General features: G+C 49.5%; 1 protein-coding gene across 1 annotated transcript in view; it reads left to right on the forward strand.

Moving 5' to 3' along the window:
• Positions 1 to 24778, forward strand: part of LOC121276897 (pikachurin) — a 230528-nt gene that overhangs the window by 163741 nt on the left and 42009 nt on the right. Inside the window, exons 16-20 of the mRNA XM_041185517.1 lie at positions 1451 to 1694; positions 5798 to 5909; positions 14173 to 14289; positions 16914 to 17094; positions 20455 to 20533. Of these exons, the coding sequence (XP_041041451.1) occupies positions 1451 to 1694; positions 5798 to 5909; positions 14173 to 14289; positions 16914 to 17094; positions 20455 to 20533 (733 nt within the window). The remainder of the gene's footprint in view (positions 1 to 1450; positions 1695 to 5797; positions 5910 to 14172; positions 14290 to 16913; positions 17095 to 20454; positions 20534 to 24778) is intronic.

Below are 24778 nucleotides of genomic sequence, written 5' to 3' on the forward strand. Positions count from 1 at the left end.
CCCACAGGCGGAAACCCTGCCTGTCGGGAGTGGGGAGGTAGTGGCTGCTGTCGGCTGTGCAGCCGCCCTAGACCCTGGGTCACCCAGGACCCAGGCCACAGGTGGGTGATGTCAGGGTGGGTGGGGGGGTGGGGGGGGAAGGGGGGGGGGGTGGTCAGCAGCTTGGACAAGGTGGGGGGTTGGCTCTAAGCGCCAGCGCTCCTCAATCAGGCACTGAGGGACCCCTCTCCCCTCAGACGCCCACAGTCAGCGGCAGTAAGGGTGTGCTGTTGGGCTTCCAGCATGGTGACTCCCTGCCCACCTCTGGGTTAGTGCCAGAGTTGGGGTGGTGAGGCCCTTCAAAGGGCAGCTAGGCAGCCTCAGTTGGTGGGGTGGTGGGAAAGCTGCCCATGAGCCTCACACCCCCATCACGGACAGAGGCTGTAACACAGCAGGTCCCCACCTGCCACCCTCCGGCCCGATTACATGTCAAACCAGCGCATCCCCCCCACCACCGACCCCCCCACCACCACCCCGCTCCCCACCCCCCCACCCCCCCCACCCCGTCCCCAACAACAAACACGATAGGGAAGAGGGCGTTAAATTTTGGCCGGTTTCTCCCTCCCCACTCTATCAAAACCCCTCATGGTTTTGAACACATGTATTAAACCCTCTGTCTCTGCGCTAAGGAGTGCGACCCCAGCATCTCCAGATCTCCCCACACCACCGCAAGGCGAGAAAAATCTTTATCACACAACGTTTAGTTAGGGTTTGGGACGCGCGTGCCTGCAAGTCCGGTGGAAACAGGCTCGACTGAGGCATTCGAGAGGGCGCTGGGTGATTGTCTAAACAGAAACAATGTGCAGGGTTATGGGGAAAAGGCGGGAGATTGGAACCAAGCTGAAATGCTCAGACAGCCAGTGCAGACACGATGGGCTGAATGGCCTCCTTCTGCACCGTAACAATTCCGTGATTCTGTGAATTCACTCATCCCTGATACCATTCTGGTAAATCTCCTCTGCACCGTTTGTCCTGGAGGCGAAGCCTCTAGAATTAGTTAAACAGCAGTTAAGAGGGGGGCCTTTAAGATCTTTTGGCTAGAGATATCTATGGCCTCCCTCATCTGTGCCTATCTCTGAGAGGAGAAAGTACCATGTGTAATTCCTGCAAATTGAAGACTATCTGCTGTCCCTCAGCAAACAAAGTCATTTTCACCATCTTGGGCACATTTATGTAGCATATTGAAAATTGCAATTGTGCATTTTGTTCACTTGAGGCTACCATACACACATGTACCAGCAGAGGGAGTTTGCTACGAAGAGGTAATAAAGGATCCAAGTTTTTCAGCTCGTGCAGTTCTAATTCTAAATGTCTCTGGCTGAATATATAACCGTTTCTGTTCCAAAAACTTCCCAATTTATAACCCAACCCCACGCTCTTTGTTTTGTATCCAATGACTCTTTCTGTCTAGAGTTCACGCTGGTCGTCCCACAGTTCAATGCTTCATTGATGTCCTATGCTGGCCTGCCCTGGCCCATGGAACCCCAGTATTATCTCTCCTTCATGGAGTTCCAGATTACCTTTCGTCCCGAGACTAGCAGTGGGGTCGTCCTCTATAGTTACGACACATCCAGCAAGGATTTCATCTCCCTCAACCTGGTGGACAGGCACATGGAGTTCCGATTTGACTGCGGCTCAGGGACCGCTACCATCAGGTCAGAGTTTGACTTTAAAACATACACCGGGCTACCCACAAACCCCCCCCACCCCCCCCACACCCACCGCCACCCAACCCCCCTCCCCACCCCCGCCCCCTGTTCCCTACCCAGGGTGTTAATCAGATGGTTAGTGTCAAGCTGTCCTCAATGTTTGAGAATCCTTGCCTCTGAATCAAATGTATTTGTTCACGGGACGTGGGTGTCGCTGGCTGGGCCCAGCATTGATTGCCCATCTCTAATTGCCCCTTGAGAAGGTGGTGGTGAGCTGCCTACTTGAACCGCTGCAGTCCCTGTGGTGTAGGTACACTCACCGCGCTGTTAGGGAGGGAAGGCCGAGAGTTCAAATCCCAGCCCCAGTCACTTGAGCGCGTGGTCCAGGCTGACCCTCCCAGCGCAGTGCTGAGGGAGCACTGCACTGTCAGAGGTGCCCGTCTTTTGAATGAGCTGCTCAGCCAAGGCACCACCTGCCTTCTTGGGTGGATGTAAAAGGTTTCACAGCACAGATTCAAAGGAGAGCAGAAGTGTTCTCCCAGTGTCTTGTTCAATATTTATCCCTGAACCAGCCAACATCACAAAAAAACCCAATTCATCTGGTCGTTATTATGTTGCTGTTTGTGGGATCTTGCTATGTGCAAATTGGCTGCTGTGTTTCCCACATGACAGCAGTGACTACACTGCCAAAGTGCTTCATTGGCTGTAAAGCATTCTGGGACGTGCTGAGTCGCTACTTAAATGTAAGCCTCTTCCTTTGGTTTTTTAAGGCTGTCTCGCCTGCCCACCCCTTGTAAGGAAAGGGTTAATCAGATAGCCCCCAAAGTCTGCTAATGTCATCCAGCTACTGATTCCTCTTGGGAACAGGTGGAGTCCATTCAGTCCCTTAAGCCTGTTGCACCATAATCGGTTGGATTATGGCTGCCCGAGAGAGTGATGGAGGCAGATTCGATCCTGGCTCTCAGAATTATGTGAAGAAAAGGATTGCAGGGCTATGTGGAGATGACAGGGGAGCGGGACTCGCTGGGATGCTCACAGACAGCTGGCACAGACTACGATGGGCCGAATGGCCTCCTGCTGTAACCATTCTATAATTCTGTTAAAATTCACCCTACCTGGAGTTGCTGTTGCTAGTGCAGTATAGGATGGGTTGTTACATAGGCGTGGGAAGGAAGAACGGGGTGTCAACAGATGGTTACAGACAGAAAATACTGGAAATACTCAACAGGTCAGGCAGCATCTGCAGGGAGAGGTAGAGAGTTAATGTTTCAGGTTGACAGGTTCAGGTGGGTGTTGGAACAGAGACTGAGGATTCGATTAAAACCTGACCAACCTGCCATAGAGTCATACAGTCATTAGGAAACAGAAGGAGGCCATTCAGCCCACTGAGTCCATGCTGGCTCTCTGTAGAGCAATCCATTGCCCCGCTCTATCCCGGTAGCTCTGCAAGTTTATTTCTCTCAATTGCCCCCATCCAATTTCCTTTTGAAATCATTCATTGTCTCTGCTTCCATCGCCTTCATGAGCAGCGAGTCCCAGGTCATCACCACTTGCTGTGTAAAACATTCCTCCTCACATCCCTCTGCACCTCTTGCCAAAAACCTTAAATCTGTGTGCCCCCCAACCCTTGTACAATCAGCCAATGGGAACAGATTTTCTTCGTCCACCTCATCTAAGCCTGTCATAATCTGGTACACCTCTATCAAATCTCCCCTCAATCCCCCTTAGCTTCAAGGAGAACAAACTGAGATTCTCCAACCTAACCTAACAGTGCTATCAAGCAGCACTTGCTTAGCAATAAGCTGCTCACTGACGCCCAGTTTGGGTTCCGCCAGGGCCACTCAGCTCCTGACCTCATTACAGCCTTGGTTCAAATATGGACAAAAGAGCTGAACTCCTGAGGTGAGGTGAGAGTGACTGCCCTTGACATCAAGGCAGCATTTGACTGAGTGTAGGATCAAGGAGCCCTAGCAAAACTGGAGTCAATGGGAATCAGGGGGAAAACTCCCCACTGGTTTGAGTCATACCCAGCACAAAGGAAGATGGTTATGGTTGTTGGAGGTCAGTCATCTCAGCTCCAGGACATCACTGCAGGAGTTCCTCAGGGTGGTGTCCTCGGCCCAACCATCTTCAGCTGCTTCATCAATGACCTTCTTTCCATCGTATGGTCAGAAGTGGGAATTTTGCTGATGATTGCACAATGTTCAGCACCATTCACGACTCCTCAGCTATTGGAGCAGTCCATGTCCAAATGCAGCAAGACCTGGACAATATCCGGGCTTGGGCTGACAAGTGGCAAGTAACATTCGCTACATTGGATGAGTGAAGTTCCAACAACATGCAAGGAGCTTGACACCATCCAGCCCATTTGATTGGCACCACATCCACAAACATTCATTTCACCCACCACCGATGCACAGTAGCAGCAGTGTGTACCATCTACAAGACGCACTGCAGGAATCCACCAAGGCTCCTTAGACAGCACCTTCCAAACCCATGACCACTACCATCTAGAAGGACAAGGGCAGCAGATAGATGGGAACACCCCCACCTGGAAGTTCCCCTCCAAGTCATTCACCATCCTGACTTGGAAATATATCACCGTTCCTTCACTGTCGCTGAGTCAAAATCCTGGAACACTCTTCCTAACAGTACTGTGGGTGTACCTACACCACATGGACTGCAGCGATTCAAGAAGGCAGCTCACCACCACCTTCTCAAGGGCAACTAGGGATGGGCAATAAATGCTGGCCCAGCCAGTGAAGCTCACACTCCATGAATGAATAAAAGAACATATTGCGCACCAAAATCCCATCTTCTATATCTGCCCTTTACTAATCCAAATGGGGACGCCAGTTAGCACAACAATACTCCCAGGGGTGGGGAGGAACATGGTCAGCCGGGGCTTATTAGTAATCAGTGCCAGGAAAAGGCCAGGGTTTGACGAAGGGAGAAATTTGGGCTCAACTGTGATGCCTCCCATGCTCAAATAGCCTTGCTGACATTCCCGGTCCAGGTCCAAATTAAAACCTCAATCAGTCTTGACCATGTCCCTGCCCATTTTCTCCTCATAACCCTCAATCCCGCCTTCTCCCTGTATCCCTGAATCCCACCCCGTCCCTCTATACTTCAATTCCACCTTTTCGCCCTGTCCTTCAATCCCACATTCCCCCCCTCCCTCATTCCCACTCTCCCCCCATATCCTTCAATCCCACCTTCTTAAGATCAATGAACATATGAAATAGGAACAGGAGTAGGCCATTCAGCCCCTCGAGCCTGGTCCACCATTCAACAAGACCATGGCTGATCTCCTTGTGTTTCGATTTCCACATTCCCATCTAACCCTAATAACCTTTGATTCCCTTACCTACCAAGAATCTATCTACCTCCGCCTTAAAAATATTCAGTGACCTGATTCCACCGCCTCCTGAGGCAGAGAGTTCCAAAGATACACAACCTTCTGAGAGAAAAGATTTCTTCCCATCTCTGTCCTAAAAGGGCGACCCCTAATTTTAAAACAGTGTCCCCTAGTTCTGGACTCACCCACAAGAAGAAATATACTTTCAATGTCCACCTTGTCAAGGCCGTTCAGGATCTTGTGTACTTCAAGCAAATCACCCCTCGATCCTATCTTCTTCCCATATCCCCCAATCCTACCTTCACCCCGTAACCCTCAATCCCACCTTCCCCCCATATGCCTCAAACCTACCTTTTCCCTGTATCCCTCAATTCCACCTTCGCCTCATAACCCTCAATCCTACCTTCTCCTCGTATTCCTCATCCCACTTTCTTCCTGTATTCGCCAATCCCAACTCTTTCCCATATCCCTCGATCCCACCTTCTCTCCATATCCCTCAATTCCACTTTCTCCACGTATCCCTCGATCCCACCCTCTCTGTGTATCTCTCAATGCCACCTTATCACAGTTTCCCTCATCCCTACCTTCTCCCTATATAACCCAACCCCATCCACCCACCTTTCCCCTTAATACCTGGTGTGTCACCTAGCCTATTACACGATGGTACACATCTGATAATGATCATGTGATGGCCCACGGCCCTTCTCCCATGCACTTCCTGCCTGGCTGATTGGACTATTTCATTTTGCAGGAGTAAGGAGCCTATTGCCTTGAACCATTGGCACGAGGTGAAGGTGTCTCGTACGGCCAAGAACGGCATCCTGCAGGTAGACGACCAACAGCCTGTGGAGGGGATGGCGGAGGTGAGTTCCAGCTATCACTATTCAACTGGGGAAGGAGGACGAGATTCTGAAATAACCTCCATTTGGATCCCCCTCAGCAACACTGAGGAATCTGATTGGTGGAGCAAGAATTTCTTAATGAATAATGTTTGTGGCAGGTTTAATAAACAATATCAGATGTTGCGGTAGTGACACATAATGGCTGAGCATATACACACTCCAGGGGAATGGTGGCACAGTGGCTGCGTTAGTGGATTAATGATCGAGAGACAGGAGTTCAAATCCCACCATGGCTGCTGAGGGAATTTAAATAAAATTAATCAGGTAACTACCCGATTGCCCTAATGTTCTTGGTGAAGGCAGCCTGCTGCCCTTTCTCTTTCTGGCCTATATGTGACTCCAGGTTGACTCTTAGCCAGCTCCTGAAATAGAACCATAGAACACTACAGCACAGAAAACAGGCCTTTCGGCCCTTCTGGTCTGTGCTGAAATATTATTCTGCTAGTCCCATTGACCTGCACCCAGTCCATAACCCTCCAGACCTCTCCCATCCATGTATCTATCCAATTTATTCTTAAAACTTAAGAGTGAGCCTGCATTTACCACGTCAGATGGTAGCTCGTTCCGCACTCTCACCACTCTCCGAGTGAAGAAGTTCCCCCTAATGTTCCCCCTAAACCTTTCCCCTTTCACCCTAAAGCCATGTCTTCTCGTGTTTATCTCTCCTAATCCAAGTGGAAAGAGCCTACTCGCATTTACTCTGTCAATAAAGTCCTAACCTGTTTAATCTTTCCCTGTATATCAACTCCTGAAGATCCTGGAGTGGGTGGTCAGCTACCCTCTAGCACACAGCGGAGTGACCTGCTAGACCAGAACTCCACACAATACTCCAAAGTTGGCTTCACCAATGTCTTATACAATCTCACCATAACATTCCAACTCCTATAATCAATACAGGGTTGTATTCATAAATCAAAGTATTGAGTATAGGAGTTGGGATGTTATGGTGAGGTTGTATAAGACATTGGTGAGGCCAACTTTGGAGTATTGTGTGCGGTTCTGGTCGCCTAACTACAGGTAGGATATCAGTAAGATTGAGAGAGTGCAGAGAAGATTTACCAGGATGTTGCCGGGTCTTAAGGAATTGAGTTACAGAGAAAGGTTAAACAGGTTAGGACTTTATTCCTTGGAGCGTTGAAGGATGAGGGGAGATTTGATAGAAGTTTACAAAATTATGAGGCGTATAGACAGATTAAATGTGAGTAGGCTCTTTCCACTTAGATTAGGAGAAATAAACACGAGAGGATATGGCTTTAGGGTGAAAGGGGAAAGGTTTGGGGGAACATTAGGGGGAACTTCTTCACTCAGAGAGGGGTGAGAGTGTGGAATGAGCTACCATCTGACATGGTAAATGCGGGCTCACTCTTAAATTTTAAGAATAAATTGGATAGTTACATGGATGGGAGAGGTCTGGAGGGTTATGGACTGGTTGCAGGTCAATGGGACTAGCGGAATAATATTTCAGCACAGACTAGGAGGGCTGAATGGCCTGTTTTCTGTGTTGTAGTGCTCTATAGTTCTATGGGTGGTCAATCTGTCCTTGTCCGTTCTCCATTCTCCGTTCAGATAGCTGACCAGACTGTCCGCCTCCCCTGTCCGGCCGGGCCACAGTCTCGATCTTAACGAACACCGAGCTTAGATAGGCCTCTGCTTCCCGCCTCGCCATGGACACACTTGCTGATTGGCTCATTTCTCCGATAGCAACAGTCCGTGATTGGCTCATTTTCACTTCCCAGCACCCCTCCCGAGCACAGGAAGATCCCGACAGTAAATTTGGTCAATCACCCCCTAGATCTGCTTGCTTCGGCAACACACACCCCCTCCCATCTGTACCCGGTTCCATGAAACAACCATTGCATAAGGGTGATTACAAACTGCTGAATTTCTATTTATTCTATGCTATTCTAAACAAACAGCAATTATCAGTTGTGATACACTAAGACATTACTTTTTGACCTTATTTTGAGTTTTAAGCAAACAAGCAAACGAGACAGTATTTGTAATCAAAAAGGTCACTAACTGGGAAGAGAATAACCATTTGTTGCCTGGCCTTTAACCAGTCTAATATTAGCACAAAACTGTGAACACAGCTTCAAGCTTCTCTGTTAACTCATTTGCGGAAGTTAGTCATCTAAATAATGTTAAGTAATTATAATACTTTGAAATAGTAATTGTAAGCTTAGCTTTTCCCAGTATCCGTAAAAAGCTTCCACAATGCAATGACCCTTCTATTATTTCTGAAATACAGCAGCCATCCCTACCCAGGTTGATGGAGTCGGAGGGAGGGAAGGTGGTCAGAGGCTGCTGGTCATAGGACTGAATTAATAAGAGCAGGAGATAAAGTGATGAGTCTTGAGTTCAATGCAATGAGGATGCAAAGAGGTTGGTGAGGCCCAAAACCTTTGAATCAGGAAGAATGAGGAGAAGAGAGCAGTTTGACAATTAAACTTAATTCCATGATCCTGAGGGGGGGAGGGAATGTGCCCCTCGCTGAGGGAGGGAATGAGTCCCATACCGAGGGAGGGAATGTGTTCCATACTGAGGGAGGGAATGTGTTCCATACCGAGGGAGGGAATGTGTTCCATACCGAGGGAGGGAATGTGTTCCATACCGAGGGAGGGAATGTGTTTCATACCGAGGGAAGGAATGTGTTCCATACCAAGGGAGGGAATGCGTCCCATACCGAGGGAGGGAATGAGTCCCTCGCCGAGGGAGGGAATGTGCCCCTCGCCGAGGGAGGGAATGAGCCCCTCGCCGAGGGAGGGAATGAGCCCCTCGCCGAGGGAGGGAATGAGCCCCTCGCCGAGGGAGGGAATGAGTCCCTCGCCGAGGGAGGGAATGTGTCCCTCTACGAGGGTGGGAATGTGCCCCTCCACGGGGGAGGGAATATGCCCCTCCACGAGGGAGGGAATGTGCCCCTCTATGAGGGAGGGAATGTGCCCCTCAATGAGGGAGGGAATGTGCCCCTCACCGAGGGAGGGAATGAGCCCCTCGCCGAGGGACAACTGAGAGAGGAGGACGGGATTCTGAAATAACCTCCATTTGGATCCCCCTCAGCAACACTGAGGAATCTGATTGGTGGAGCAAGAATTTCTTAATGAATAATGTTTGTGGCAGGTTTAATAAACAATATCAGATGTTGCGGTAGTGACACATAATGGCTGAGCATATACACACTCCAGGGGAATGGTGGCACAGTGGCTGCGTTAGTGGATTAATGATCGAGAGACAGGAGTTCAAATCCCACCATGGCTGCTGAGGGAATTTAAATAAAATTAATCAGGTAACTACCCGATTGCCCTAATGTTCTTGGTGAAGGCAGCCTGCTGCCCTTTCTCTTTCCGGCCTATATGTGACTCCAGGTTGACTCTTAGCCAGCTCCTGAACTGGCCCAGCAGACCACTCAGCTGTGTTCAAGAGGATGGCTGACCACCCTCTCCAGGACAACTAGGAATAGGCACTAGTACCGGCCTTGCCCGCGACACCCACATCCTGTGAATGAATTAAAAACACTAAAACAAGCTTCTATATCCAGTTGGGATAACTTGCAAAGGCCTCTTGTAGGACAGTTTCAACTATCCCTCGACACAGTGGCTTAGCCAATTGGTACTTTACACCCATCTGGACACATATCTTCCGTTGCCTTCGTCTCCGTGCTCACTTCTTTGGGCAGGAGTCCTCTCCCCGTTCAACGGATCCTTTTACCCATCTCCAATATTCTCCCTCCACCTGGACCCCTCCCTCTGGATTCTTACCTTCTCTTGATCTTTTCATTGAGAACTGTCGGCGTGACATTAGTCGTCTCAATTTCTCTGCTCCTCTCACCCATTCTAACCTGTCCCTCTCTGAACTTACTGCACTCCATTCTCTCAGGTCCAATCCTGACATTGTCATCAAACCCGCTGACAAGGGTGGTGCTGTTGTTGTCTGGCGCACTGACCTCTACCTCACAGAGGCTGAGCCTCAACTCACAGACACTTCCTCCTACCTCTCCCTGGACCATGACCCCACCACTGAACATCAAGCCATTGTTTCCAGGACTGTCACTGACCTCATCTTCTCTGGAGATCTTCCTCCCACAGATTCCAACCTGATAGTCGCCCAAGCTCGGACGGCCCGCTTCTATCTCCTACCCAAAATCCACAAACAGAACTGCCCCGCAAGACCGATCGTCTCATCTTGCTCCTTCCCCACAGAACTCATTTCTCGTTATCTTGACTCCCTTCTCTCTCCCCTTGTCCAGTCCCTTCCCACCTACATCTGTGATTCCTCCGACACCTTACATCACATCAACAATTTCCAGTTTGCTGGCCCCAACCGCTTCCTCTTCACCATGGACGTCCAATCCCTCTACACCTCCATCCCCCACCAGGATGGTCTGAGGGCCCTTAGCTTCTTCCTCGAACAGAGGCCCGAACAATCCCCATCCACCACTACTCTCCTCCGTCTGGCTGAACTTGTTCTCACGCTGAACAATTTCTCCTTCAACTCCTCTCACTTCCTCCAAATAAAAGGTGTGGCTATGGGTACCCACATGGGCCCCAGCTATGCCTGTCTCTTTATGGGGTATGTGGAACATTCCTTGGTCCAGTCCTACTCCGGCCTCCTTCCACAACTCTTTCTCTGGTACATCGATGATTACTTTGGTGCTGCTTCATTATTACATCGGGACCGGAAAAAATTTATTAATTTTGCTTCCAATCTCCACCCCTCCATCATTTTCACATGGTCCATCTCTGACACTTCCCTTCCCTTCCCTGATCTCTCTGCCTCAATTTCTGGTGATAGACTGTCCACCAATATCCATTACAAGCCTACCGACTCCCACAGCTACCTCGACTACAGCTCCTCACACCCCGCTTCCTGTAAGGACTCCATCCCATTCTCTCAGTTCCTTCGCCTCCGTCGCATCTGTTCTGATGATGCCACTTTCAAAAACAGCTCCTCTGACATGTCTTCCTTCTTCCTTAACCGGGTTTTCCACCCACGGTTGTTGACAGGGCCCTCAACCGTGTCCGGCCCATCTCCTGCGCATCCACCCTCACGCCTTCTCCTCCCTCCCAGAAACATGATAGGGTCCCCCTTGTCCTCACTTATCACCCCACCAGCCTCTGCATTCAAAGGATCATCCTCCACCATTTCCGCCAACTCTAGCATGATGCCACCACCAAACACATCTTCCCTTCAAACAACCCACCCCCCCACCCCCCCAGTGGCATTTCGTAGGGATCATTCCCTCCGGGACACCCTGGTCCACTCCTCCATCACCCCCTACACCTCAACCCCCTCCCACGGCACCTTCCCATGCAACCGCAGAAGATGCAACACCTGCCCCTTCACTTCCTTTCTCCTCACCGTACAAGGGCCCAAACACTCCTTTCAAGTGAAGCAGCATTTCACTTGCATTTCCCCCAATTTAGTCTACTGCATTCGCTGCTCCCAATGTGGTTTCCTCTACATTGGAGAGACCAAACGCAGTCTAGGTTACCGCTTTGCAGAACACCTGCGGTCTGCCCACAAGCATTACCCAGACCTCCCTGTCGCTTGCCATTTCAACACTCCACCCTGCTCTCATGCCCACATGTCCGTCCTTGGCCTGCTGCATTGTTCCAGTGAAGCTCAACGCAAACTGGAGGAACAGCACCTCATCTTCCGACTAGGCACTTTACAGCCTTCCGGACTGAATATTGAGTTCAACAATTTTAGATCTTGAACTCTCTCCTCCATCCCCACCCCCTTTCCATTTCTTCCCCCTCCTTTTTGTTTTTTCCTATAATTTATATAGATTTTTTTTCCCACCTATTTCCATTATTTTTAAATGTATTTCCATCCATTGTTTATCTCTACCTTTTAGTATTCCTTCCCCCCACCCCCACTAGAGCTATCTGTACTTTGTCTGTCCTGCTTTCTACTCTTAATTAGCACATTCCTTAGATAATATCACCACCTTCAACACCTCTTTGTCCTTTTGTCTGTGACACCTTTCGGTTATCTCCAACTATCACTGGCTCCTTGTCCCTACAACACCCCCTTCCCTTAAACCAGCTTATATTGCACCCCTTTCCTATTTTTACTTCGTACTGTTGAAGGGTCATAAGGACTTGAAACGTCAACTGTGCTCTTCTCTGCCGCTGCTGCCAGACCTGCTGAGTTTTTCCAGGTATTACTGTTTCTGTTTTTGTTTTGGATTTCCAGCAGTTCTTTGCTTTCAGACACATATCTAGTCAGCTAGGTCTATTTTTTAAAAAATTGTTTATGGGATGTGGGCGTCGCAGGTTAGGCCAGCATTTATTGCCCATCCCTAATTGCCCTTGTTCATGGGGCATTTAAGAGTCGATCACATTGCTGTGGTCTGATGTCACGTATAGCCAGACCGGGTAAGGACAGCAGATTTCCTTCCCTAAAGGGCATTAGTGAACCGGATGGGTTTTTACAACAATTGACAATGGTTTCATGGTCATCATTAGACTTTTAATTCCAGATTTTTACTGTCTGCCATGGTGGGATTCAAACCCTTGTCCCCAGGGCACTACTCTGGGTCTCTGGAATACCAGTCAGTCACAATACCACAATACCACTATTGCACTGCCTCCCCTTTAGATCTATTCAGCTGGGTCTGTATCTGTATCTATTCAGCTCGATGTGATCTATTCAGCTGTATTCAGGAGCCTGGGGTGAAGAACATTGCTATATGCCACTGAGCTTGGAGAGAGTAGACAACTAATGGTGAGGTGACACTGGGTTTGGGTTTTAAGAGTCATCTGGACAATAGAAGGCCCCTTGGGCCTATAGCATCATCCAGTTAGATGGTCTGATCAGCACCTCAACTCCATTAATCTGCCCTTGCTTCAGATTAGTGGATAGTCTAACCCAACAGAAATCAGTCAATCTCAACAGAAAGCCCCAATTGACCCTCAGCCTCGACAGATTTCAGGGGGAGAAAGTTCCAGATTTTCTCTCCCCTTTGTGTGTAAAAGTGCCCTTTGACATCACCCCGGAAGAGCCTGGCTCTCGGTTTAAGATTCTGCCCAATTCTTCTGGACTCTCCAACCAGAGGAAATAATTTCTGTGTGTGTGTGTGTGTGTGTGTGTGTGTGTGTGTATCCCATCAAACGCTTTGATCATCCCAAACACGCACTTGCTGATTGGCTCATTTCTCTGATAGCAACAGTCCATGATTGGCTCATTTTCACTTCCCAGCAACCCTCCCGAGCGCAGGAAGATCCCGACAGTAAATTTGGTCAATCACCTCCTAGATCTGCTTGCTTCAGCAACAACCCCCCCCACCGCCCCCGCTTTCCATCTGTACCCAGTTCCATGAAACAACCATTGCATAAGGGTGATTACAAACTGCTGAATTTCTACTTATTCGATGCTATTCTAAACAAACAGCAATCATCAGTTGTGATACACTAAGACATTACCTTTTGACCTTATTTTGAGTTTTAAGCAAACGAGCAAACGAGACAGTATTTGTAATCAAAAAGGTCACTAACTGGGAAGAGAAAAAAACATTTGTTGCCTGGTCTTACTGAGGGAGGAGATGAATCCCTTACTGAGGGAGGGAATGAATCCCTTACTGAGGGAGCGAATGAATCCCTTACTGAGGGAGGGAATGAGTCCCTCATTGAGGGAGGGAATGAATCCCTTACTGAGGGAGGGAATGAATCCCTTAGTGAGGGAGGGAATGAGTCCCTTACTGAGGGAGGGAATGAGTCCCTTACTGAGGGAGGAAATGAGTCCCTAACTGAGGGAGGGAATGAGTCCCTCACTGAGGGAGGGAATGAGTCCCTCACTGAGGGAGGGAATGAGTCCCTCACTGAGGGAGGGAAGGAGTCCCTCACTGCGGGAGGGAAGGAGTCCCTCACTGCGGGAGGGAATGAGTCCCTCACTGCGGGAGGGAAGGAGTCCCTCACTGCGGGAGGGAAGGAGTCCCTCACTGAGGGAGGGAATGAGTCCCTCACTGAGGGAGGGAATGAGTCCCTCACTGCGGGAGGGAATGAGTCCCTCACTGAGGGAGGGAATGAGTCCCTCACTGAGGGAGGGAATGAGTCCCTCACTGCGGGAGGGAATGAGTCCCTCACTGAGGGAGGGAATGAGTCCCTCACTGAGGGAGTGAATAAGTCCCTTACCGAGTTCGGGACTCCCTTACCAATATTGAGAGCAGCGTCTCCTCGTGAGGGCAATCTGTAGTTATGTTTGTTCTATTCTCTCTTCCGAACAGGGAGCTTTCACACAGATTAAGTGTAACACCGATATATTCTTTGGAGGAATCCCTGACTACGACAACATAAGGAAGAACTCTGAGGTGTTGCAGCCTTTCACAGGAAGCATCCAGAATGTAAGAATTCAGTCTGTCAGGAACAATGTGAGTAATTACCACTAGTTCCAGAAGAGGAGACTGGGCTGGGAACACTCTGTGGGTGAACGGACTGTCCAGGTTCTTTAACTGAAAAGCACAGAACCCCAAAGCCTCAATTCACTCAGTGCACACGGTGCTGAGTTAACCAGGGTGGCGATGGAAGTACCAGTGATGTGAAAATGTCCCCAGGTCACCTGTCTAGTGCAGCACTGGGACATGTGTGTATGTGGGGTGAGAGCAGGTTGAGTGTGTGTGTCCATGCATATGTTGTGTGTGTGTGGGAGAGCATGTAAATGTGTACGTACATGCATGTGTTCTGAGTATGTGGGTGAGTGTGTGTGTGTGAGTGTGTGGGTGAATGTGTGGGTGTGTGTGTGTGTGAGTGTGAGTGTGTGAATGTGTGTGTGTGTGTGAGTGTGAGTGTGTGAATGTGTGTGTGTGTGTGAGTGTGTGTGTGTGTGTGTGTGGGTGAGTGTGTGGTGTGAGTGTGTGGTGTGAGTGTGTGTGTGTGTGTGAGTGTGAATGTGTGTGTGTGGGTGAGTGTGTGGTGTGAGAGTGTGTGTGTGTGTGTGTGGGTGAGTGTGTGGGTAAGTGTGTGGTGTGTGTGTGTGAGTGTGAGTGTGTGAGTGAGTGTGAGTGTGTGTGTGGGTGAGTGTGTGGTGTGAGAGAGTGTGTGTGTGTGTGTGGTGTGAGTGTGTGTGTGTGTGTGTGGGTGAGTGTGTGGTGTGAGTGTGTGTGTGAGTGTGAGTGTGTGTGTGTGTGTGTGTGTGTGGTTGAGTGTGTGGTGTGAGTGTGTGTGTGTGTGTGAGTGTGAGTGTGTGTGTGTGGGTGAGTGTGTGTGTGTGGGTGAGTGTGTGGTGTGAGAGAGTGTGTGTGTGTGTGTGTGTGTGTGGTGTGAGTGTGTGTGTGTGTGGGTGAGTGTGTGGTGTGAGTGTGTGTGTGTGTGTGAGTGTGAGTGTGTGTGTGTGTGTGAGTGTGAGTGTGTGTGTGTGGGTGAGTGTGTGGTGTGAGAGAGTGTGTGTGTGTGTGTGGGTGAGTGTGTGGGTGAGTGTGTGGTTGTGTGTGTGTGAGTGTGAGTGTGTGTGTGTGGGTGAGTGTGTGGTGTGAGAGAGTGTGTGTGTGTGTGGGTGAGTGTGTGGTGTGAGAGAGTGTGTGTGTGGGTGTGTGTGTGTGTGTGTGGGTGTGGGTGAGTGTGTGGTGTGAGCTTGTGTGTGTGTGTGAGTGTGTGGTGTGAGTGTGTGGTGTGAGTGTGTGTGTGTGTGTGTGTGAGTGTGTGGTGTGAGTGTGTGGTGTGAGTGTGTGTGTGTGTGTGTGTGAGTGTGTGGTGTGAGTGTGTGTGTGTGTGTGTGAGTGTGTGGTGTGAGTGTGTGGTGTGAGTGTGTGTGTGTGTGTGTGTGAGTGTGTGGTGTGAGTGTGTGTGTGTGTGTGTGAGTGTGTGGTGTGAGTGTGTGTGAGTGTGTGTGTGTGAGTGTGTGTGTGTGAGTGTGTGGGAGTGTGTGTGTGTGAGTGTGTGGTGTGTGTGTGTGTGTGTGGTGTGTGTGTGTGAGTGTGTGTGTGTGAGTGTGTAGTGTGAGTGTGTGTGAGTGTGTGTGTGTGTGTGTGTGTGTGAGTTTGTGGTGTGAGTGTGTGTGAGTGTGTGTGTGTGAGTGTGTGGTGTGTGTGTGTGAGTGTGTGTGTGTGAGTGTGTGGTGTGTGTGTGTGAGTGTGTGTGTGTGTGTGTGTTGTGTGCACGTGCCTCTGTTTTGAGGGTATCAGTGTGAGTGTGTGTGTGTGAGTTTGTGGTGTGAGTGTTTGTGAGTGTGTGTGAGTGTGTGTGTGTGTGTGTGTGTGTTGTGTGCACGTGCCTCTGTTTTGAGGGTATCAGTGTGAGTGTGTGTGTGTGAGTTTGTGGTGTGAGTGTGTGTGAGTGTGTGTGTGTGAGTGTGTGGTGTGAGTGTGTGTGTGTGAGTGTGTGTGTGTGAGTTTGTGGTGTGAGTGTGTGTGAGTGTGTGTGTGTGAGTGTGTGGTGTGAGTGTGTGTGAGTGTGTGTGTGTGTGTGTGTGTGTGTTGTGTGCACGTGCCTCTGTTTTGAGGGTATCAGTGTGCGTGTGTGTGTGTGTATACTCAGAGTACATTAAGCACCACCTGACCATCATCTCTCTCGATCCCCCCACTCTCTCTCACACTGCTTATCCAATGTCCAGTACTGGATTAGCAAAAATTTGCTCCAGTCGAATATTAGGGAGACTGAGGCCATTGTTTTCAGCTCCCACCCCAAACTCCATTCCCTGCTTACCGATTCCATCCCTGCCCCTGAGTTTGAAACAGACTGCTTACAACCTCGATGTCATACCTGACCCCGGGCTGACACTCTGACCCCACATCTTTCCCGTCGCTAAGACTGTCCACTCCCACCTCCGACCTCTGCCGACCCCTGACCCAGCCTTGGCCCTCTGCTGCTGAGACCCCTCAGGAGAGTTCTCCCCTTCAAAGACTTGGTACGATTCCCGAGTGCCCCCCCACCCCCCCCCGCCACCGGGGGAGTCTCCCATTTTCCCCTTTTCCATCGTCCAGTCCCAGAGGTTCCCGTGCTGAAACCCTGTGTCCCATTGTCCCTCTGCCAGATAATCCTGAACGACCGGACCGTCCAGCTCCAGCAGGACTTCAGCACGAGCGTGAACGTAGAGAATGCAGCCCACCCATGTGTCGACAACCCCTGTGTCAACGGAGGCAACTGCCACCCTCATCACGATGCCTTCGAGTGCGATTGCCCGCTGGGCTTTGATGGGCCGCGGTGTCAGAAAGGTAGGAAATCGTCAGGGAAAATGTTGCTGAGGTGAATAGAGGTACAGGGGGAGGCCGTTCAGCAGCAGCAGCACCCCCCCCCCAGTCTTTTCCACCACACAGTCTGGAGGTGGCCAATCTGTCTCAAAACCCCACCCACCCTGCTTCAACCGGAGATATTAAAGTGTTAGTGTTCAGCTCAGTCCGAATAAGGGATGTTACGTGACAAAGGCGAAGCCCTTACAGCACAGAAGGAGGCCACTTAGCCCATCAAGTTTGTGCTGGCTCTCTGTGGAGCTATTCAGTCAGTTTCATTGTCCTGCCCTACCCCCAGTGCTCTGCAAGTCTATTTCCCTCAAATGCCAAAAGGACCTAAGATCCAATTTCCCTTTGAAATCATTCGTCGTCTCCACTTCCACCGCCCTTGTGGGCAGCGAGTCCCAGGTCATCACCACTCGCTGTGTAAAGAAAGCTTCTTCCTCATTTACCCCTTAGATCTCTTGCCCAAAACCCTAAATCTAGTCCTTCTCCCATCAGTTAATGGGACAGATTTTCTATGTCTACCTTATCCAAACCTGTCATAATCTGGTACACCTCTGTCAAACCTCCCCTCAATCCCCCTTTGCTTCAAGGAGAACAAACTGAGATCCTCCAACCTAACCTTGTGACTAAACCCCCAACCTCAGAACCATTCTGGCAAATCTCCTCCAGACCCTCTCAAGGACCCTGACATCCTCCCTAAAGTGTGGTGACCAGATCTGGACACAAGACTCTGGCTGTGGCCTAACCAGAGTTTTATTAAGTTATAGGAACTAAGCAGAAGGCGTTGAAGTGGTGATGCAGAGTTATAAAGTGTTGAAACAGGAGATATTAATGTGTTAGTGCAAACTGCTTACACTTCATAACCCTCAATCCTGTCTGTCTCCAGAAACACACTGAATTGTCACTGAACCTCATTAATGCTCTTCGCTTCAACACCCTTATCCTGCTGCTCAATTCTGATTTTGTCAAAATGTTTCCCTGAGAGGAGGCTTGATAGAGATATTCAAAATCATGAGGGGCCTGGACAGAGTAGATAGGGGAGAAACTGTTCCCACTGGTGGAAGGATGGAGAACGAGAGGGCGCAGAGTTACAGTGATTAGCAAAGAGAAGCAAAAGTGACATGAGGAAAATCCTTTTTTCAGACAGCGAGTGGTTAGGATCTGAAGTGCACTGCCTGAGAGTGTGAGGGAGGCAGGTCAGTCGAGGCATTCAGAAGGGAATCAGGCTGTTATCTGAAGAGGAGGAATGTGCAGGGTTATGGGGAGAAGGCAGGAGAGTGGCGTAGGCCAATTGCTCCTTCGGAGGGCCAGCACAGACATGACAGGCTGAACGGCCTCCTGTGCTGTAACCATTCTGCGATTCTAGATCTGATCTCCCTTGTTGCTGCTCACACCCTCAAAAGTTTAACATGTGTGATGTGAACTCTTAACTGCTAACAATCTGTCTTGTGTTTTTTTCTTTTGCATCATACGGACTGCAGAGTGTGGGAATTATTGTCTGAACAGTAAGTAACTCCAGGATCCAGCCTAGCGTCCTTTCGCTGGAACCTCACGGTAGTGTTTGTCAATGGGAAACCCTCCAGTCAATATACCAAAGCCCAGGGCCCCATTAGCATCCTAGCTGGTGTGCTTAAAACAGGGACCAGAACGATGCTGCCTGTGTACCACAACGTGTGACTCTCAGTGACGGTCACCCAACCAACCAGTCTTTGTTCTTCTGAACCCTCCTACATCAAAACGGGAGATACTGGAAATGGGTCAGGCAGTATCTGTGGAGAGGAACTGAGTTCGCGTTTCAGGTCAAGGTGAACAAACCCAGCTTCTGTCTCTCCACATAACCGAGTCCCCCATCCCCAGTACCGTTCTGGTTCCCAGAATTGGACGCACTACACCATCTGAGGCCTTAGTTTAGTTTGGCTTCCTAGTTTTTGTATTCACTGACCCTTTTATAGAGCAAAGGATCCCATGCCACTTTGGAACTCTCTGCCTCAGAAGGTGGTGGAGGGCGGGGTCATAGAATATTTCTGAGGCAGAGGTAGATAGGTTCTTGTCAGGCGAGGGAATCAAAGGTCACCGGGGTTAGACAGCAACGTGGAACTTGGAACACAGACAGGTCCAGCAATGATCTCATTGAGTGATGGAGCAGGCCCGAGGGGCTGAATGGTCCACTTCTGCTCCCATTTCGTATGTCCGCATGCGTTTTCCTAACCATCCTAGAAACAAGCCCCGACATTTTTCAGTGATTTTGAATTTGCCCCCTCGAGTTCCTCTGCTCTTGATCTTATGACACCTTTTGTCACTCAGGCACCACGTGGAAGTGTAGTAGCCATCCCCTAGAGGGAGTGCTACCCTGCGCTCAGCTCATTGCCGGTAATAGAGCATGTTCAACTTAGCTAAGCATTATGGGTAACTGGGCCTCCATTACTGAGGCAGAAGTAAGTTAGGAGCATGATTCAAATTCACTGGTAGGAATATAAATACAGGAGGAGGCCATTCAGCTCCTCGAGCCTGTTCTGCCATTTACTCAAGCTGTGGCTCCTCTGTACCTGAACTCTATTTGTCCACCTTGGTTCTGTAACCCTAAATTCCTAAAACTAGTATCAGGTTTGAAATTCTCAATTGACCCATGGCATCCATAGTTTATTTGGGGCGGGGCGGGGGGAGGGGAGTTCCAGATTTCCTCTCCCCTCTGTGTGAAGAAGTGCTCCCTGACATCACCCCCTGAAAAGCCTGCCTCTCATTTTAAGGTGTTATTCCGGATTCCCCCCACCACCCTCTGCCCCACTGCCGACCCCCCCCCCCCACACCCAACCCTCTACACTCCACCAGAGGGAATAGTTTCTCTCGACCTGCCCTATCAACTGTCCTGAGTATCTTAAACACCTCGATCAGATCATCCCCCGACATCCTGAACTCAAGGTCTGGAAACCAAGTTTGTTCAACTTATCATCACACTTTAACCCTCGGAGCCTGCGTGTCGGATAGGGTGGGGGTGGGGGAGGGGCTGGAGGCTGAGGGAGTTGGGGCACTTTGGGAGGGGAGTAGGTGTGGCGTGGGAGGGAGAGGGTGAGGGGGTGAAGGGCAGAGGAGGAGGACGGGGGAGACGGGGAGCTTTACACTGACCAGTGTTCAGCTGGAGTCAATGCGCTGCTCCCGGGCGAGGTACGAGAGGGTCACTGATTCAGATTGGTCCAGGAGAGGAGGGCAGGGACACGGAGAGACAACAAAATGAGGGTTTGACTCTCCAGGGTTGAGGCTGCTGGTGTGAGCCTAAGCTGCCCTCTGTGGGCTTGTGTGGGAATTGCAGATAGTCACTCTGAGTTCTTCCTGTGATTTCAGCTATAACAGAAGCCATTGAAATCCCGCAGTTCATTGGCCGCAGTTACCTCACCTACGACCATCCAAACTTTCTTAAGCGGTAAGTGTCACAGACCACATCTCTAAAACATCTACGACCCCTCATGTTACATACCAATCATGAATCAGTGGGTAGCACTTTCACCTTCAAGTCAGAACATCATGGATTTCAGCCCCATTCCAGAGAATCTAAGGGGTTGGGATGGTTTGTATAGAATATATTTCCTTACGGAAGGAAACTATTTGACCCGTGGTGTCTGACTCTTTGAAAGCTCTATTCACGCCCTGGCTTTTTTAAAACAGGGGCATTGCAAGCTCCCTGAGAGCAGCTGCAGCTAGTTAATTAGAAGCTTCAGCTGGTTTTCAGGAGCTTGAATCAGTTGTTTTTCAGAGAGAATTAAAAACAAGCCTTCCTCAATGCTGCTTTGTCTGCACTGAGTATAAAGTGGGAGTTTGGTGAGTGAGGGAGTTTGGGGAGGGAAGTGCTCCTTTCTCTTTCTACCTTTTTTCAGCCTCTAGTAGCTGGCTGTTACTTTGATACAGGGTAAGAAGCTGATTGGTGAGTAACTGGTAAGTTATTCCACTTACTCTAATTGCAATTAATAGTTTTTAAAGTTACAGTGTAGCAGGTCAGCTTGGCCCAGTGGAATGTACATTCTGTGGTATGTGGGAAGTCATTGACGCACCATGTGTCCCAGACAAACACACCCGTAGGAAGTGTCACCTGCTGCATAAGCTTGAACTCCTTGTTTTGGAACTCAAACGGGGGCTGGAGTCACTGTGGTGCATCCGTGAGGCAGAAAACTATGTGGATAACACGTTTAGGGGGGTGGTCACACCACAGGTTAGGAGCAAACCGGCAGGGAAGGAATGGATGACCACCAGGCAGTCTAAGGGAACCAAGCAGGTAATGCAGGAGTCCCCCAAGTCGATCTTGCTTGCTAATCGGATTTCCATTTTGGATACTGGTGAGGGCAATGGCTCCTCAAAGGAGTGCAGCAAGAGCCAAGTCTGTGGTACCAAAGGTGCCTCAGGAGGGCATAAATGGGTCTTTTTCGGATTAACAGGATGTGACGAGAGGAGTCCCACAGGGGCCTGTGCTGGGGTCTCAACAATTTACAATTTACATCAATGACTTAGATGAGGGGAGTAAAGGCATGGGAGCTAAATTTGCAGATGACACCAAGATAGGTAGGAAAGTATGTTGTGAAGAGGACATGAGGAGGTTGCAGACAAATATAGATAGGTGGAGTGAGTGGGCAAAGATCTGGCAGATGGAATGTGGCAAAATGTGAAGTTATTCACTCTGACATGAAAAATGAAAAGGCAGAGTATTACTTAAACAGAGAACGGCTGCAGAATTCCGAGGTGCAGAGGGATCTAGGTGTTCTAGTACATGAGTCATAAAAGGTTAGCATGCAGGTACAGCAAGTAATTAAGAGGCTAATGGAATGTTATCCTTTATTACGAGGGGGATTGAACATAAAGTTATGCTTCAGTTATACAGGGCATTGTTGAGACCGCACCTCGAATACAGTGTGCAGTTTTGGTTCCTTATTTAAGGAAGGATGTAAATGCATTGGAGGCAGTTCAGAGCAGATTTACTAGATTGATACCTGGGGTAGGACTTTCCCCCTGTTGGCTGGGGGGGAGGTTGATGGGCACATGCAGGTGTGCTTCTGATCAGCGCCCCCGATTGGGAGCTGTGCGCTCCTTGTGCGGATGGTGGGGGGATCCCAAAATCGAGAGTGCACTCCTTCGCACATGCGCACTAAAGAGCACACTCATCTCCCTGAGGCTAAGTGCAGCCTCAGGGAGATCGGCTCTAAATGTGAAAAAGCTAACAATAGAATAATAAAATTTCCCTGACACGTCCCCTCATGCGACACTGTCACATGAGTTGGGGCATGTCCCATAATTTTAAAAACCTCCATGAAACCTCATCCCGCCCGTGGATGAGCTATGATGCTTTTTCTAATTCCCGCCGGGGCTCCTGGCCTGTCCGACAGCCTTAAGGTTGGACAGGCCGGTCTATTAATTAGTTTAATTGACTCTGTCAATGGCTTCAATTGGCCATTGACAGGTCGGCGGGCGCACAGCTGATTTCGCTGAGCCCCCGCCTACTGGAACATTTAAATGGGGCGCGGTGACATCGGGAGTTCCACCTGACATCACCGGGCGTCATTCTACGTGTTGGCGAGCGGGCCCCACCCCCTGCTCGCTGACAGGAAAATCCTGCCCCTGGAACGAGTGGGTTGTCTTATGAGGGAAAGTTGGACAGACTGGGCTTGTTTCCACTGGAGTTTAGAAGAGTGAGGGGTGATTTGATTGAAGTGTACAAGATCCTGAATGGCCTTGACAAGGTGGGCGTTGAAAGGATGTTTCCCTTGTGGGTGAGTCCAGAACTAGGGGGCAGTGTTTTAAAATTAGGGGGTCGCCCTTTTAGGACAGAGATGAGGAGAATTTTTTTCTCTCAGAGGGTTGTGTGACTTGGAACTCTCTGCCTCAGGAGGTGGTGGAGGTGGGGTTATTGTATATCTTTAAGGTGGAGGTAGATAGATTCTTGTTAGGCAAAGGAATCAAAGGCTATCGGGGATAGATGGGGATGTGGAAATCGAAACAGGAACAGATCAACCATGATCTTATTGAATGTCAGAGCAGCGCTGAATGGCCTACTTCTGTTCCTATTTTCGTATATTTGTATGTTCATATGTTTGTATGGCACAGCAATAGTAATAGGGGATTCCACCGTCAGGGGAATCAGACAGGTATCTCTGTGGCAGTAAACGTGACTCCAGGATGTTATGTTGCCTCCCTGATGCCAGGGTCAAGGATGTCACAGAGCGGCTTGCAGGACATTCTTCTGGGGGAGGGTGAACAGCCAGAGGTCGTGGTCCACGTTGGGACCAATGACATAGATAAGGAGAGGGATGAGGTCCTGAAAGCACATTTTAGGGAGTTAGGAAGGAAATTAAGAAGCAGGACCTCAGAGCGGTAAGCTCAGTGCCACATGCTGATGAGGATTGAGCGATTGAACCCATGGCTGGAGAGTTAGCGTAGGAGGGAGGGAGGGCATCAGATTTCGGAGGCATGGGGACCAGCTCTGGGGCAGGTAGGACCTGTACAAGCCGGACGGATTGCACCTCCACAGGACCGGGACCAATATCCTCATAGGGTGTTTTGCTGGTGCTGTGTAACCTATCTTGTCACTGGGTGGGGGTGGGGGGAGTGGGAGGATCTCAGGTCGCGAGAACAAAATGTGGAATCTGTTTGGGCGGAGCTAAGAAACAGCAAAGGGCAGCAGACATCGGGTTGGAGTTGTTTACAGGCCACCAAACAGTAGGTGCTAACATGGGGCATGGTATTCATCAGGAGATTGAAAAACTGCAGAAAGCTGCAGCACAGAGGGATTTGGGGGTCCTCGTGCATGAATCCCAAAAAGCTAACAAACAAGTTCAGCAGGTAATAGGGAAGGCAAATGGAATGTTGGCCTTTTTTTCAAAGGGAATGGAGTATAAGAGTAGGGAAATCTTGCTAAAACTATACAAGGCACTAATTAGACCACACCTAGAATACTGTGAACAGTTTTGGTCCCCTTATTTGTAGAAAGATATACTGACATTAGAGGCAGTCCAGAGAAGGTTCACTAGGTTGATCCCGGGTATGGAGGGATTTTCTTATGAGGAGAGGTTGAGTAGGTTGGGTCTGTACTCATTGGAGTTTAGAAGAATGAAAGGCGACCTTATTGAAACATATAAGATTCTTAGGGGGCCTGACAAGGTAGATGCTGAGAGGTTGTTTCCCCTTGTGGGAGAATCTAGGACCAGGGGGCATAATCTCAGAGTGAGTGGTCACCCATTTAAGACAGAGATGAGGAGGAATTTCTTCTCTCAGAGGGTAGTCAATCTGTGGAATTCTTTACCACAGAGGGCTGTAGAGGCTGGGTCGTTAAATATATTCAAGGCTAAGATAGACAGATTTTTAACCAGTAAGGGAATCAAGGGTTATGGGGAAAAGGCAGGAAAGTGGAGTTGAGGATTATCAGATCAGCCATGATCTGACTGAATGGTGGAGCAGACTCGATGGGCCGAATGGCCTACTTCTGCTCCTATGTTCTGATGTTCCCCAAACCCTGTAAATATTTTATTTTCAATTATTTATCTAATTTCCTTTTGAAAGTTGTCACTGAATCTGTTTCCTGATCATCATTTTGTGTTTTGACTTTCTACCAACAGAAACAGTTTCTCCCTGTCTGCCCCCTTTCTGGGCCCATGTGTACCTACACCACAGGTACTGCAGCGGTTCA

Source organism: Carcharodon carcharias, chromosome 4 (genome assembly GCF_017639515.1).
Source record: "Carcharodon carcharias isolate sCarCar2 chromosome 4, sCarCar2.pri, whole genome shotgun sequence".
Classification (NCBI taxonomy): Eukaryota; Metazoa; Chordata; class Chondrichthyes; order Lamniformes; family Lamnidae; genus Carcharodon; species Carcharodon carcharias.